Below are 16907 nucleotides of genomic sequence, written 5' to 3'. Positions count from 1 at the left end.
CATTTAACAATGAATGGGAAAAAATTATCATTGAGCCATTTCAAATTGATACATGCTTTGTACAACAGAAACTAATATTACAATGTATATTATCTAACGAATTTAAATAAAAACTCAAAGAATTTCTACAAAAGGCCAATAATCTCATGAAAAAGATGTTCAACATCACTAGTCATTAGTGAAATAAAAAGAAAAAAAGATTTAGTCATTCTTATTCTCCTCTCTGCTCCCCAACCCCCAAAAAGAAATTAAAAAAAAGAACAAGAAGCTACACACACCAGTATCTTAAAAAGGAATTTTTGAGATCATTGTACATGGCATAAAAACAATTTCTCTAAGAGATTTAATTGTGATGTAAATAATTAGAACATTTAATAATGGCATAAAAAAGACTAGATCTAAAAATTAAGATTACAGTTCACTAAAGAGAAAACTTTTTATATCTCTAATATTTAAATCTTTTGTTTCATTCATTTTTAATTATTATGTTCAGTAAGCCAACATATATCTCTAACATTTAAGTCTTGAACTTGGATTCAGCAATGGCTTTTGCTTCAGTCCTCTGCTCATTTATCTGAATTCTTAACCTTAGTTAGCTTACCCATTCCACTCTTTCCTATACACTGATGACTTTCAAATCTGTTCTAGCCTCAATCTCTCTCAAGCCCCAGTCATCCCTCCCAAATCTGTAGTAATGTTTCTCAACTGGAAACAGAAGAAATAGAGGTAGGAGCCACAGAAAGGGAAAAAAGAAAAAAGAGATGATAGTATATAGGGATCACAGTTCTCAAGTTCCAGTCCCTTGTGTCCAAACCTAAAGGTATGGTTCTCTACTGGGGACTGGAGGAGTAGAGGTGGTAATGGCAAGGACAAAAGGAAGAAGGACATTATACTGGAATCACACTTCCCCCCCTAAATTAAACTGTATGTTGGCTGACTGAGTAGTGTGCCTTTTTTTTTTAAAGTCTCCAGATGATTTTGATCCTCTCTTCACTTCCCTCTCCTAATTTATTATCACCAAGGGGTTAGCCACAAACCTACAGTAACCTATGTAATATTTTATAAATAAATCATTTCTCCACTTCCAAAACCAGCTCTCCTTCCCAACTATCTCTCTCTTTTTTAAAAAAGATTTTATTTATTTATTTGACAGAGAGAGATCACAAGTAGGCAGAGAGGCAGGCAGAGAGTGAGAGAGAGGGATGCAGGCTCCCCGCTGAGCAGAGAGCCCGATGCAGGACTCGATCCCAGGACCCTGAGATCATGACCTGAGCCGAAGGCAGCGGCTTAACCCAATGAGCCACCCAAGCGCCCCCCAACTATCTCTTTTCTACTGAACTTCCATTCTTTCAATTCCCTAAAGTTCATAAATTTTAAAAATATCTTTATCTTTGACCCTTTCCTTCTGCTTTCATCTGTGACATCAAATCAGGTATTAAGATCAGGCACTTCCTTCTTCCTTCCTGAAATAAATTTTTGCTCTAATTACCATCTTTTTAAAGAATCTACAAAACTTTCCTACTACTCCAGAGAATCACATGTATATATGTTTACAGGCTTATTGTCTCATTTCCTGCACCTTCACCCTCACTCTCCACTACTATTCTAATATTCTAATTGGTTCTCCAGTTCTTTGCTAATATTCTCACAACACTATACTTCCTGACTTGGAGCTATTTAAATTTTATACATGCTTCAGGATTTAAGTTTCACCTCCTCCACGTCTCCTAAATGAATGTATGTGATTTCTTTCCTGAATTCCTAAGGTATACTATCAGTTGACTGAGCTGATCCAGTTTCCCCAACCAGACCGTATGCCTTCTTAGGTCATGAAAAATGTCAAATATTGCACTTCCAGCTTATCCCTACCCCACTACCCTCTCCAAATGCCGGGTTTGTAATAGTTACTAATACATTAATGTGTCATATAGTATGTTATTCAGTAGTAAATAGGCAAAATGGATTATCAGAAAGATGACTTACACAAGCAAATTGATTCAATAGCCATTCATTTATCACCCTACTTAATACTGCAAATTCTATCCTTAATTTATATCAGATTAATCAGTGTGTATGCCCACTATGCTAGGTACCATGGAAGATGAAAAGTAGTAGGAAACAGGATTGCTCTCCAGGTACATACATGAAACAATTCGACAATAAGACAGTTTATGGCAAAGTGCTAAATTCTGTGATACCTAATTAAAAATCATGTGACAATTAAACATAGTATTCTGAAACCTAAAATCTGGAAAGCCTTTTTCTAAATTTTAAATTTGAATAGCTTATAAAAGAATGGTACCATTTACCTTTTTTTCATCTAGGAACTTTAAAAGAAACCAGAATACAAAAACCTTAATTCTTACTGTGTAAGAGCTAACCAGTCACAAATTTTTTAGTAATCATGAACTGTCAAAACTCTGTTCTCACCTAGACATTCCAAAATTTAAATTAAAATTCTAAATAATATTACTTTTATATTGGCATAATTTAAAAAAACAAACACTACTTACCATAAGTACACCATATGACCACCAATCAGCACTCTGGGAATGTCCTCTCCGATTTACTATTTCAGGAGCCATATACTCCACTGTACCACAAAATGAGTAAGCCTTCTTTTCTTGATCTACTGATTCCTTGCTGAGCCCAAAATCTATAATAACAATATGACACGAAAATGTATCTGAAGATATTCAGAAAATAGAAAATACCAAAAGAAATAAAATTGTGTTAGGCCTTAAAACAATTCATGGATAGCCTATAATTACTTTTCAGAAACCTCTCCTGTGAGACAATGGAATGCAGCCTGTATTTCACAATATACTCTTTCAGAGCATTTAAAGATTGCTCAGTTAAATTTCATCATCAAAATACATGTTTTCATGTCTATACTAGAATATCATTCAGCAACTTTGAGAGGTCAATAATTAAATCAAAGCTGTCATAGTGATCTAAGTTTTAAATCAGGCTAAGACAAGAAGGAGAGAGTAACTTATACTTTTTAAAACACTAAAAAAGCAACTTATGCTTTGGCTTTGGTGAGCTTCCATTTTTGTTTAAGGCTTTCAAGAGCTAAAGGTACTAATATATGAAAATCAATCTTATTCCTATGTGCTATCAATGAAAAATTGGAGGCTGAAATTCAAAAGGTACCATTTATAATACCACCAAAATCCCCCACATAAAATCCACAGGTATAAATATACAAAGTATATGTAAGACCTGTATGCTGAAAACTAGAAACACTGCTGAAAGAAATCAAAGCAGATCTAAATAAACGCAGAGACACATCGTATGCATGGTTTGGAAGATTCAGTGCTGTTAAAGTACCAGTTTTCCTAAAAACTGATATACAGGGTTGCCTGGGTGGCTCAGTGGATTAAGCCTCTGCCTTCAGCTCAGGTCATGATCTCAGGGTCCTGGGATCGAGTTCTGTGTTAGACTCTTTGCTCAGCGGGGAGCCTGCTTCCCTTCCTCTCTCTCTGCCTGCCTCTCTGCCTACTTGTGATCTCTGTCTGTCAAATAAATAAAATCTTAAAAAAAAATCTACAGAGTCAATGAAACTGTTTTTAGAGTCAATGAAACTTTAATAAAAATCCCAGCAAGATTTCTTTTGTAAAAATCAAAAAGCTAAACTTAAAATTTACATAAAAATATTGTAGGAAATACAATACCCAAAGTAATATTGGAGGAAAAAAAACAATGAATGACTTACACTACCTCACCTTCAATACTTAATATAAAGCTACAGTAATCAAGAAATTGTGGCATTGGAGAAAGGCTAGACACATATATGTCACATGTATGACACTATATATTGACATACATATTGATGTATATCAATGCAAAAGGACAGTGTCCAAGAATAGACTAACACATACAGTTCTACTCTAGTGCTTGTTTTGGTATTAAGGAGGGCACATATTGCATGGAGCACTGGGTGTGGCACATAAACAATAAATTTTGGAGCACTGAAAAAATATTAAATTAAAAGAAAATGTAAAATATGTTCCAATGTGATTGATACATTAGGGAACAATTTGAGCATAATGTGAATTTCAAATGGGGTTGGCTTATGTGTGGCTTATGCACAATTTTGTCTACAAGAGAGTACTAGGTGAAACACTACAAACTGTACCTAGCTGAAGCAAGCACATACCCCACACATCGGTCAGCTATTTCAGCTCACCATGTGTATTATGAGCCACTCCTGTCCACCTGTAGTGATACAACCTTCCTCCCGATTCCAGATAATCTATCTTCTACTATTTCACAAGAACCAACAAACTGTAACCCTTCTGACAACAATTCTACAAGCAAATTTCCAGATTTTTTTCCAAAGTAAGGTTCCTACTTATTTTAGAATTTATATATTCCTAAACACTTAGAATGTGTAAAAGAATGCTTTCATTTTTATTAATTTCCTATATTTCTTTTGTCTGGTTATATATTTGAGTATTAAACCACTAGCCCCATTTTTCCCATTAAGGAAAAATGTGCTTTTCATTATGTAATTATTCATAGTGGAGTGATTTTTTTTTTTAAGATCCCACATGCTGCATTAAAACTGCCTATATATTGTAAGCTGATTTCTGATAAAGGTGTAAAAGCAATTCCATAAAGAAAGTTAAGTTCTTTTCTTTGGTGCCAGAACAACAGGATATTAATACACAAAAACATCCTCATAACATAAAGAAACATTAACTAAAAATGAATCATAGAACTAAATGGAAAACCTAAAACTAAAACTTCCAAAAGAATAAAAGGAGGAAATCTTTGTGATCTTGCATTAGGCATGGGTTTCTGAGATACAACATCAAAACCATAATTCATAAAAGAAAAAAAGTTGATTACTGGACTTTATCAGAATCACAACTCTTCAAAAGATACTGTTCAGAAAAGAAAAAAAAAAGAAGCTACAGACTGGAGAAAATATTTGCAAGCTGCATATCTGGTAAGGCTCTTGTACTCAATATATTTTAAAAACGCAAAAAAAAAAACCCTCAAAATTCAGTAGTAAGAAAACAAACAATCCATATTTTTTAAATGGGCAAAAGATCTGAACAGAGACTTCTCCAAAGAAATAAATACACAAAGAGATGCTCACTGTCATTAACTATTAGGGGAATTCAAATTAAAACCCCAATGAATCCTACTACATGCCTATTTGTATAGCTAAAATAAAAATACTGACAATACCAAGTAATGACAGGAATGCAGAGTAACTAGAGCACTCACATGTTACTGCTGGGTATGTAAAATGGTGCGACCACTTGGATGACACTCTAGAGGTTTCTCACTAAGTTAAAAATACACTTACCATACGATCAAGCAATTCCACTCCTTCAGTATTTACTCAAGTGAAATAGAAATTTATGTTCACATAAAATCTGCACATGAATATTTACAGTGATTTTATTCATCACTGCCAAAAACTGGAAACAAGCCAAATGCCCCTTAATTGGGGATTAGACAAACCATGGCATCATGATAAAATGGAACACTATTCAGCAATAAAAAATAAATTGATACACACAATATAGATTAATCTCAAATGCACTATATTAAGTAAAGGAAGCCAGACTCAAAAGGCTATTTACTGTATGCCTCTATTTATATAACATCATGGAAAAGGCAAAACCTTAGGGACAGAAATTAGATTGATATTTGTCTAGGGTAAAAAGGAGGATTAACTTATAATGGGGAAATTGTAGAAGATGATAGAATTGTTTTATATCTTTATGTTGGTGATGGGAATAAAACTAAATGTATTCGTCAAAGTTTGCAGAACTATAGATGAAAAAGTGATTTTTTAAAATTAAATCTTATATTTTGAGACAACTACAAATTCACATGCAGTTATGTGAAATACTACAAGAGATCTCATTTACCCTTTACCCAGTTTCCCCCATGGTAACATCTTACAAAACTATATTACAAGATCATAACCACAATATAACAAGGATATAGTTAAGATAAAGAAAAATTCCATCACCACAAAGACCCAAAGAATGAGTTTTACTCGATGTAAATTATACCTTAATTCTATAAATGAAAATAAAGCCATAAGTCCTATATGGATCTCTTAAAATATCAATATTAATTTTAGGGTCTCTCAAAATTAATTTTCTAACCATGCTCAATATTTTCATTTAAAAATCACTTACCCTTGTATAATAACTCGAATGCATTGTGATTTTTCCACAATTTAAAAAATCTTTTCAATATACTTCTACTTTATTTCTCTCCATTTTGAGACTTTTAAACTCTTGCACATTCCATGTCAAAGATTAGATGTAATAAAATTTAGCCTTCAAGGTCATTTTAGCTGAATAAAACAACATACCTTGTAGAGAAGAACACTGGCTTCTTTGGCCATTCCAGAGAGGAGGAGAAAAGGAAGAGAATTTTCTTATCCTCCATTACCTTTCAGAGATTTATACCACTCCAAAGAGGTCCTCTGCTGTACTTTCTCTGACAAAACTGACATTTAACACTAGAATTTGCTCAGCAATCAATTGACAAAAATTTACAGTAAGAATTAGCTATAAGATTAAATAAGATATAAGTTAATCAGAGATTTTTCCAAGCCACTAATCTGAAAACAAAATACAGAAATCAGCTATATAAAGGCTTTTTTTTTTTCGGGAGTGGGGAGGGACAGGTATCCTTGTAACCTGAAATGACCCTGAGACTTCAAATTTTAAAAGCATGCCTAGAAAACAATGATTTCATGAGTATTTACTATGGGTAAAAGTAATCTCAGTGATTAATTTGCAGATAACCATAAAAATTATTAAAATTATTTTAGGCATACATTCTCTCTTAAATATCCAGCTCAAGTACTGTGTGATATAAATTTCTGACAATGTATATTTTTTCTCCCTTCTCTTTATAGAAATTACCCTGAATTATGTCACTCCAAAAACACTTTATAGCAACCACAGATAGTTGAAATAAACTTAGACTATGAGGTGGGCTGTTACGGGAAAAAAAAAAAAAAAGACACAAAAGGAATAAAAATAATATATTGACACTTAATGCAGATATTTTGGGGGTATTCACTCTCATTCTGTTGATCTTCTGCTATACAATCATATTCTCAGTATGAGGTCAATTACGCTCAAACTATAGTCATACCAAGAAACATTTGTATAGTCTGCTGCCATTCTAGAGTAACCTGTTAAACATTGCATCCATACTTTTTATCTAGAGGATTTTTAAAGTGGACAGGTAAAAAGAAAGATATTCCCCTCTCCTATGATTAAGGAAAACCTCCTTATTCTTCCTCCTAAGCCTAAGAAGAAACAACGTTGGGGAAGACCCTGACTAGATGACACATTCCTAAATCACTATAGCCCATAGGTATCAATAACAAACAGCAATCAGACTGGTACTTTTGACTATAGTATTCAAAATGGAAGGAAGAAGATTGGAAGGACAAGAGGAAAACAGGGAGAGGAGAAGGGAGGAAGGAAGAAAGGAAGGAAGAAAGGGAAGAAAAGGAAGAAAAAGAAAAGAAAGAGAATGAAAGGAAGAAAGGATAAAAAGAAAATAAATTAAAGGGAATAATGGAAAAAAAAGTAAAGTATTAGAATATTTGCCGTGAATAGTCACACTTTAACTGACATTACAGGAATGGTTTGAGATTAAATCCATACGTTTATTACTCATTACACAACTTTGAATTAGGCTATAATTATAAAACAGTGTAAATTACTAATATTTACTATTGTATAGTTTCTTTAAAGAAATATTTACATCATTTTAAGGAAAATAGATTGTTTATATATATGTATGTATGTGTGTGTTTATATATATATATATATATATTTATATATATGTATGTATCACATTTTCTTCCTGTTATAAGCATCTGTCCTTTGCTTTTAAGTTTACATTTATTCTAATTAATCCTTCCTCCTCAGCTAGTTTTAGTCCAAAAGCTATAAAAGCAGAATTTACAATATAAGACTAAATATAAAGCAATTTGACATCATTATTCACCCAATTAATCTTACTGTAGAAAATAATATAGGTAGGATTTACTCTACTTTTTCCCCACCTCCCTTCCTTAACCCCTGACAAAACAGGTATAATTTATTTTTACAAATGAAAAGAATTAAATTCTAATTAGCTTTGCAACTGAAACTTGATTGCTGTAAGATAAAAATTATACAATATATAAAATCTTAAAATTCTACTGTTCTCTCTTCCTATTATTTTTTCTTTCCTTATCCTTTTATAATCCCTTTAAACCTATGTTGCTTCCTTTATATATGAAAAAGAGAAGCAAGCTGTGACTCAAAAAGATTTACTAAACTTTATTTGAACTTTGTCACATTTGCCTGAGCTTTCAAGTTAACAACTTTATACTTTATTTTTACATTGAAGTAGTATACTTAGGAATTTAAAGCAACTTACCTTTAATGTGTACTGGTCCAAAATTCTCTGTAAAGACCACATCTTCATTTTAACATTCTGATAATTAAATAAAGATTTTACTATCTATTTATAACATAAGAAACCTTTTGAGATTGGCTCACTCAGCATAATGCCCTTGAATCCATCCAAGTTGCTGCATATATCAAGAATTCTGTCCTTTTTACTGCTGGGCAGTATTCCATTGTATGATTGTATCAGTTTGTTTATCCATGCATTCTTTGAAGGACATTTGGGACATTTCCAGTCTTGGGCTATTATAAATAGAGCTGCTATGAAAATTCATGTATAGGTTTCTATGTGGACATAAGTTTTAATTTCTCTAGGACAAATGCCTAGGATGGGTACTGTATGGTTCTATTTATATCATATTCTCAACATAACAAAACTAGAGATGTAGAATAGATTAGTCTTTGCCAGGAGTTAGGGGAGGTGGGAGAGGGCATGATTGTAAAAAATGGGCAGCACAAGAGACTGTAACTGGGTAGCACAACAGAGTTCTTTTGTAGTTGTGAAACAGTTTTGTATATTGATTTGTGGTGGTGATATTCAAATCTGTACATGTGATAAAAAGTCACAGAATTATACACAAACAAAAAAAATGCATGCAAAACTAGTGAAATCCAAGTATATGGTCCAGTGAGTTGTACTATACATATCAATTTCTGGGGTTTGATAATACACTATAGTTTATAAGATGTCACCATTGGGGAAAGCTGGGTGATGGGTAGACAAGACCTCTCAGTACTATTTTTGCAACTTATTGTGAGTCTATAATTATTTTAAAATAAGTTTTTAAAAATGGTATAATAAAGATATTTTACACTTAAGAATCCTATGAGGATTAGAACCTTGTGTTATAGTAAACCAACAATATTCAAAATAAAGAAAAATAAAACATTTTCACAAATAAAAAAATGAACCTCTGATTCCGAAACACTTGGTTTAAAAGTTTATAGTTCACTATATTTCAAATGTGATAACTACTTAGGATAAATCTTTCAGTCTGGACTAAACTAAGATGATGTATGTTTATCTAGAAAGCCAAATGTCATTTGTTAATCAGGATAGTAACTCTCTGGTATATAATTTTTTGGCATTACAATTAGAACATATTGAGAGTTATCTTACTTATCTTTTATATGAATTCTAGTTCACTAAAGAGATGAATAAAATACAAGTCAAGGAAAAAAGAAAACAGGCTTAGACAAATATATATTATAGAGAAATATCAAATGGGCTTAGGGTAAAATAAGGAAATTTGCATACCTGTTAACTTGATATGTCCTATTTCATCAAGCAGAATGCTGTAAATCAAAATTCATATACAAGAAGATGGAATAAAATATTTTTATATAAAGCATTTACACAAAAGTCATCATATACTTTAAAATAATATTTATTTGATATATTTGAAAACATGTAAATGATTAATTTAAAATCAATGGGAAAATAAAATCAATGAGTATGACATATAGATTACTTTTCACAAGTAAGTTTCATAAAACTGTATAGCTCATATTTTCATATACTTTTTAAATAAAAGACTTAATGGAGAAAAAAGTAGTTACAGAAGTACTGGTAACAGGGATTCATAAGGAGAATATAGCTTTACTTTTCTGGCTTCAGGTCTCTATATACAATTCCTAATTGGTGCAGATGATCCAAAGCAAGGGCCAGTTCTGCAAGGTAGAATTTCACATCTTCCTCTGTAAACAGAACCTAGAATACAATAATTTAACATTTGATCCTTGTTTCAATATTGACTTTTAAAATTTATGTCATTAAAAACCCAGTAAACAGACAAAACTAGGTAGGTAAAAAAAGAAGTAGATAGATGAAACGAAACTCTTTAAGAATCCATTCCTTCAATATTAACTATTTTAATGTAAATTTTCCTAAAACATTTTATGGAATTTACATATCTTCTACACTGAAGAGTCAAAATAGCTTATGTGAAAAAAAGCATTGTAAACTATAAAAAACTATGTGTGTAACCATGAGGTATACTTATTATAGGTTTATGTCTATATTCATTCATAAGTGAGTGTTAAATTTACACAGAAAATTAGGCACTACTCAACCATTAGATGTATTTTTTTTCCATTGGATATAATTTTTAGGACTTATCAAAGGCTTCTGATGGGCAAAACAAATAACTTGTCTAGAAATTGATTATTTTCACTATAAAAATATGTGAATTATTAGGAAAGCTCAAAATTTGAATGAAATATGATTAAACCTTATAACTGACTTTCCCATTTAGAATTATGGCCCTTCAATTACATAATACAGACTCTGGTTACTAGTAAACTTGCAGAGCAGAGAATGAGCAGTTAAAGATAAATTTTGAAACTCTACCTGCTTTTTTAAATAAGCTATAGAAAAACAAAGATCATACATTATCTAAATTTCAGGGAGTTCATTTGAATATTATAATGGTAAAGTTATAAAAACATAATTTTCACTTGATACCTTATTAAAAATAAAAATATTTGTTACTTATTTAACTTCTCAGAAAGACTAATCAAAATTTTCATTTAAACCTAACACATAAATCCTAAACAAAAATCTTTCTAACTCTGAAGAAGCAGCTTTGCCCAGGTTATAGTGTTTTTTAAGGATTTTATTTATTTATTTATTTATTTATTTATTTATTTGTCAAAGAGAGAGAGAGACAGACAGACAGAGCACACACACAAGCAGGCAGAGTGGCAGGCAGAGCTGGAGAGAGAAGCAGGCTCCCTGCCGAACAAGGAGTCCGATGCGGGACTTGATCCCAGGACCCTGGGATTATGACCTGAGCCAAAGGCAGAGGCTTAACTGACTGAGCCACCTGGTGTCCCAGGTTACAGTTTTATGGCAAGCATATTATTTTGTTATGAAGCTGTCTCTGTGAAAAGCCTCGTAATAGACACAAATAAGAAACTCACTAAGTAGAAATTATGTGCCAGTAACTTTACAGTTATTATGTTACTACAACCTTTCAAACACACTCTGAGGTATATATATTATCACTACCTTACTTCTAGAGAAAGTGACTCAGAATCAGAATAGCTAGAATAATATAGCTTATAAGAAGCAGGCCTACAATTTGAATTCAGGAATACTTAGCTTTAAGAACTACCTCTTCCACAGAAGCCACTTCCACCATATGTTATGTTTCAGCTTATTTTGTTTCACTACTATTAATGTGTTCCTATTTACTAATCATCCTATCACCAATGAACCCATGAAAGAACAGCATCTAAACACTAGCACCTGGTAAGGTAAGCATTGCTAGTCTTTTGTTGTCTGGTCTTCAAATAATTTATGTATGTATGAATGCATGTGTATTTTAGCATATTTAAGATCACAGTGTATATATTATTTCAGTGGCTTCCTTTTTCCCCCACTTAATATTGTAACATAAGCATTCTGCCATATCTTTAAAATTTATTCACAGTATTCAGTAGCTGCACAATACTAATATACTAATTTACCTAAGTGTTCATTTGGATTACTTTCAGTTTTTCATTATTTTAAATAATTCTGTAATATGCATATGTGTTATTTATATTTATGATTATTTCCACAAAAAGGATTTTTAAGAAATGAAACAGGAAATACTGGGTCTCTGAAAATAAACAGTTCAAGATTTTGACATATAGAATAAAACTATTTTCCAAAAATTTTACAATAATCTCTACTCCCATCAGCAATTTATGAAAGCATTTGTCTTACCAAATCCACAATAGCACTCTTCAAAAATTTTTTAAAAATTTGATACAGAAGAAGGCCACCAATTGTTTATTTTTTTAAATTAACATATAATGTATTATTTGTTTCAGGGGTACAGGTCTGTAACTCATGAGTCTTACACAACCACCAATCATTTTAAATTAAATTTTGTTATCTAGACTAAAACATTTTCCATGTCCTTTAGGCCTTTCTATTTTGTAAGTGAATTCTCAGTAATGTTTTTGCTTATTTTCCATTATTTACTTACTGTGTTTTTTTCTTAATCAGTACAAGTACCTCAAATTTTAAAAATGTCAGTTCTCCATCACATTACTTGTAAATATTTTCACCATTCTGTGCTTGTTTTTGACATTCAGGAATTATTAATTTTATGCTGTCAAATTTATGTATCCTTTCTGTATGATTTTCCTTCATTATTTTAACGATTAAGGAGAAACCTCCATTAAGTGGTCAACAACACATTTGGCTGCATGTTCTATTAGGACAACTGTTTTCCAGATTTAACTCTTAAGTAAAATGTATCTTTGTATGGTAGAGATGAAAATTTTAAATGATCTTTTTCTGAAATATCTAACCAATGTATCATATACCATTGACTGAACAATCAATCTCTTTGACATTAACTTGCGCTTCATCCTTTATCATAATAACATATAGTAAGTCATATATACGTGAATATTTGGAGGATTTACAATGTGTGTCTAATCCTGTGTTGATATTATAATGTTCGGCTTATAGCAGCAGTTTTACAAGTTTTAAACAAGAGGTAGGGTAAGAAAAGGGTGTTATTCTCAAAATGTATTAGTTTTTTTTTTTATTTGTTTACTTTTCTAGATAAGCTGGTACAATTATTCTGTCACATTCAAACAAACAAAAATTCCTATTGGGGACTTTATTGGAAAAACCAATTTTTTATTAACATAGAATGTATTATTTGTTTTGGGGGTACAGGTCTGTGACTCATCAGTCTTAACACAATTCGCAGCACTCATCATAGCACATACCCTCTCCAAAGTGTATCATTCAGCCACCCCATCCTTCCCAGTGCCCCCTCCAGCAACCCTCAGTTTCTTTCCTGAGATGAAGAGTCTCTTCCATTGTTTGTCTTCCTCTCTGGCTTCATCTTGTTTCATTTTTTCCCCTCCCTTCCCCTATGATCCTCTATCTTTTTTCTCAAATTTCTCATATCAGGGAGATCATATGATAATTGTCTTTCTATGATTGACTTATTTTGCTCAGCATAATACCCTCTAGTTCCATCCACAGCATTGCAAATGGCAAGATTTCATTTCTTTTGGTGGCTGCATAGTATTCCATTGTACACACACACACACACACACACACTACATCTTCTTTACCCATTCATCTGTTGATGGACATCTAGTTTCTTTCCATAGTTTGGCTATTGTGGACATTGCTGCTATAAAAATTTAGGTGCAGATGTCCCTTCAGATCACTACATTTGTATCTTTAGGGTAAATACCCAGAAGTGTGATTGCTGGGTCATAGGGTAGCTCTATTTTTAACTTTTTGAGGAACCTTCATGCTGTCTTCCAGAGTGGCTGCACCAGCTTGCACTACCACCAACAGGTAGGAGATTTCCCCTTTCTGTACATCCTCACCAGCATCTGTTGTTTCCTGACTTGTTAATTTTAGCCATTCTGACTGGTGTGAGGTGGTAGTTCATTGTGGTTTTGATTTATATTTCCCTGATGTTGGGTGATGTGGAGCATTTTTTCATGTGTCTGTTGGCCATCTGGATGTTTTCTTTGCGGAAATGTCTGATCATGTCCGCTGCACATTTCTTAATCAGATTATTTGTTCTTTAGGCATTGAGTTTGATAAGTTCTTTCTAGATTTTGGATACTAGCCCTTTATCTGATATGTCATTTGCAAATATCTTCTCCCATTCTTTCAGTTGTATTTTGGTTTTGTTGACTGTTTCCTTTGCTGTGCAAAAGCTTTTGATGAAGTCCCAATAGTTCATTTTTGCCCTTGCTTCCCTTGCCTTTGGCAATGTTTCTAGGAAGAAGTTGATGCGGCTGAGGTCAAAGAGGTTGCTGCCTGTGTTTTCCTCTAGGATGTTGGTAGATTCCTGTCTCACACTGAGGTCTTTCATCAATTTTGAGTCCATTTTGTGTGTGGTGTAAGGAAATGGTCCAGTTTCATTCTTCTGCATGTGGCTGTCCAATTCTCCCAACACCATTTGCTGAAGAGATGGTCTTTTTCCACTGGACATTATTTTCCTGCTTTGTCGAAGATTAGTTGACTCTAAGCTAATCTAGTGAGCTCTCTATTCTGATCCAATGATCTATGTGTCTGTTTTTGTGCTGGTACCATACTGTCTTGATGATTATAGCTTTGTAATAGAGCTTGAAGTCTGGAATTGTGATGCCGCTAACTTTGGTTTTCTTTTTCAACATTCCTCTGGTTATTCAGGGTCTTTTTTGGTTCCATATAAATTTTAGGATTATCTGTTTCCACTTCTTTGAAAAAAATTGATGGTATTTTGATAGGGATTGCATTAAACGTGGAGACTGCTATAGGTAGCATACATATTTTCACAGTATTTGTTCTTCCAATCCATGAGCATGGAATATTTTTTCCATTTCTTTTTGTCTTCCTCAATTTCTTTCATGAATGTTCTATACTTTTCAGATTGCCTAAATTGTTGTCATATAATTAATCATGTTTTCTTATAATTGTCTGTGTTTCCTTGCTGTTGGTTGTGATCTCTCCTCTTTCATTCATGATTTCATTAATTTGGGTCCTTTCACTTTTCTTTCTCATAAGTCTGACCAGGGGTTTATCAATCTTACTCATTCTTTCAGAGATGCAGCTCCTAGTTCTGTTGATTTGTTCTACTGTTCTTTTGGTTTCTAGTGCATTGATTTCTGCTCTGATCTTTATTATTTCTCTTCTTCTGCTGGGTTTAGGCTTTCTTTGTTCTTCTCCAGCTCCTTGAGATGTAGGGTTAGGTTGTGTATCTGAGATCATTCTTGTTTCTTGAGAAAGGTTTGTATTGCTATATACTTACCTCTCAGGACTGCCTTCGCTGAGTCCCAAAGATTTGGAACAGTTGTGTTTCCATTTTAATTTGTTTCCATTATTTTTTTGAAACTTATTTAATTTCTTGGTTGACCCATTCATTCTTTAGTAGGATGCTCTTTAGTCTCCATGTATTTGAGTTCTTTCCAACTTTCCTCTTATGGTTGAGTTCTAGTTTCAAACTGTGGTGATCTGAAAATAAGTAGGGAATGATCCCAATCTTTTGGTACTGGTTGAGACCTGATTTGTGACCCAGGATGTGATCAGTTCTGGAGAATGTTCCATATGCACTAGATTAGAATGTGTATTTTGTTGTTTTGGGATGGAAAGTTCTGAATATATCTGTGATGTCCATCTGGTCCAGTGTGCCATTTAAAGCCTTTATTTCCTTGTGTATCTTTTGTTTAGATGATCTGTACATTTCAGTGAGGGGGGTGTTACAGTCCCCTACTATTATTGTATTATTTTCAACGTGTTTCTTTGATTTTGTTATTAATTGGTTTATAAAATTGTCTGCTTGCATGTTAGGGGAACAGATATTTAAAATTGTTAGATCTGCTTGTTGGACAGACCCTTTAAGTATGGTATAGCATCCTTCCCCATCTCTTATTATAGTCTTTGGCTTAAAATCTAATTTGACAGTTACAAGGACTGCCACCCCAGCTTTCTTATGACGTCCATTAGCATGGTAAATTGTTTTCCACCCCCTAACTTTAAATCTGGAGGTGACTTTGGGTCTAAAATGAGTTTTTCTTGCAGACAGCATATCAATGGATCTTTTTTTTTTTTTTAATGCTGTGACTTTTCACTGAGGCATTTAGTCCATTTACATTCATGGTAACTACTGAAAGATATGAATTTAGTGTGATTGTATTGCCTGTAAGGTGACTGTTACTGTATATTGTCTCTGTTCCTTTCTGGTCTGTTTCTTTTAGGCTCTCTCTTTGCTTCGAGGACCTCTTTCAATATTTCCTATACGGCTGGTTTGGTGTTTACAAATTCTTTTAGTTTTTGTTTGTCCTGGAAGCTTTTTAATCTCTCCTACTATTTTCAGTGACAGCCCAGCTGGATATACTATTTTTTCTGCATATTTTTCTTGTTTAGTACTCTGAATATACCATGACAGTCCTTTCTGGCCTTCCAGGTCTCTGTGGGTAGTTCTGCTGCCAACCTAATATTTCTACTGTTGTACGTTACAGACCTCTTGCTGCTGTCAGGATTTTCTCTTTGTCTCTGAAACTTTTAAGTTTTACTATTAGATGATGGGGTGTTGACCTATTTTTATTTATTTTGATGGGGATTCTTTGTGCTTCCTGGATTTTGATGCTTGTTCCTTTTGCCAAATTAACAAAATTCCTGCTATAATTTGCTCCAATATACCTTCTGCCCCATCTCTTCTTCTTCTATATCTGGGATCCAATTATTCTAATATTGTTTCTTCTTATGGTATCACTCATCTCTTGAATTCTTCCCTCATGGTCCAGTAGTTGTTATCTCTTTTTCTCAGCTTCTTTATTCGCCATCATTTGGTCTTCTATATCACTAATTCTCTCTTCTGCCCCATTTATCTTAGCAGTTAGAGCCTCTGTTTTTTTTTTTTAATTTTTTATAAAAATATATTTTTATCCCCAGGGGTACAGGTCTGTGAATCGCCAGGTTTACACACTTCCTAG

At 33.0% G+C, this 16907-nt stretch overlaps 1 protein-coding gene across 2 annotated transcripts in view; it reads right to left on the bottom strand.

Annotated features, from left to right (window-relative positions):
* The window catches only part of RPS6KA6 (ribosomal protein S6 kinase A6), a 136460-nt gene that overhangs the window by 42728 nt on the left and 76825 nt on the right, over positions 1–16907 (bottom strand). For both annotated transcript variants that reach the window (XM_059385145.1, XM_059385146.1), the window contains exons 6-8: positions 10061–10167; positions 9715–9752; positions 2514–2656 (exon numbers count right to left, since the gene is read on the bottom strand). In XM_059385145.1, the coding sequence (XP_059241128.1) occupies positions 2514–2656; positions 9715–9752; positions 10061–10167 (288 nt within the window). The remainder of the gene's footprint in view (positions 1–2513; positions 2657–9714; positions 9753–10060; positions 10168–16907) is intronic.

Source organism: Mustela nigripes, chromosome X, assembly GCF_022355385.1.
Source record: "Mustela nigripes isolate SB6536 chromosome X, MUSNIG.SB6536, whole genome shotgun sequence".
In the NCBI taxonomy this organism is placed as follows: domain Eukaryota; kingdom Metazoa; phylum Chordata; class Mammalia; order Carnivora; family Mustelidae; genus Mustela; species Mustela nigripes.
Note: the sequence above shows the minus strand (reverse complement) of the source record. Positions and strands in the feature narration are given on the sequence as shown.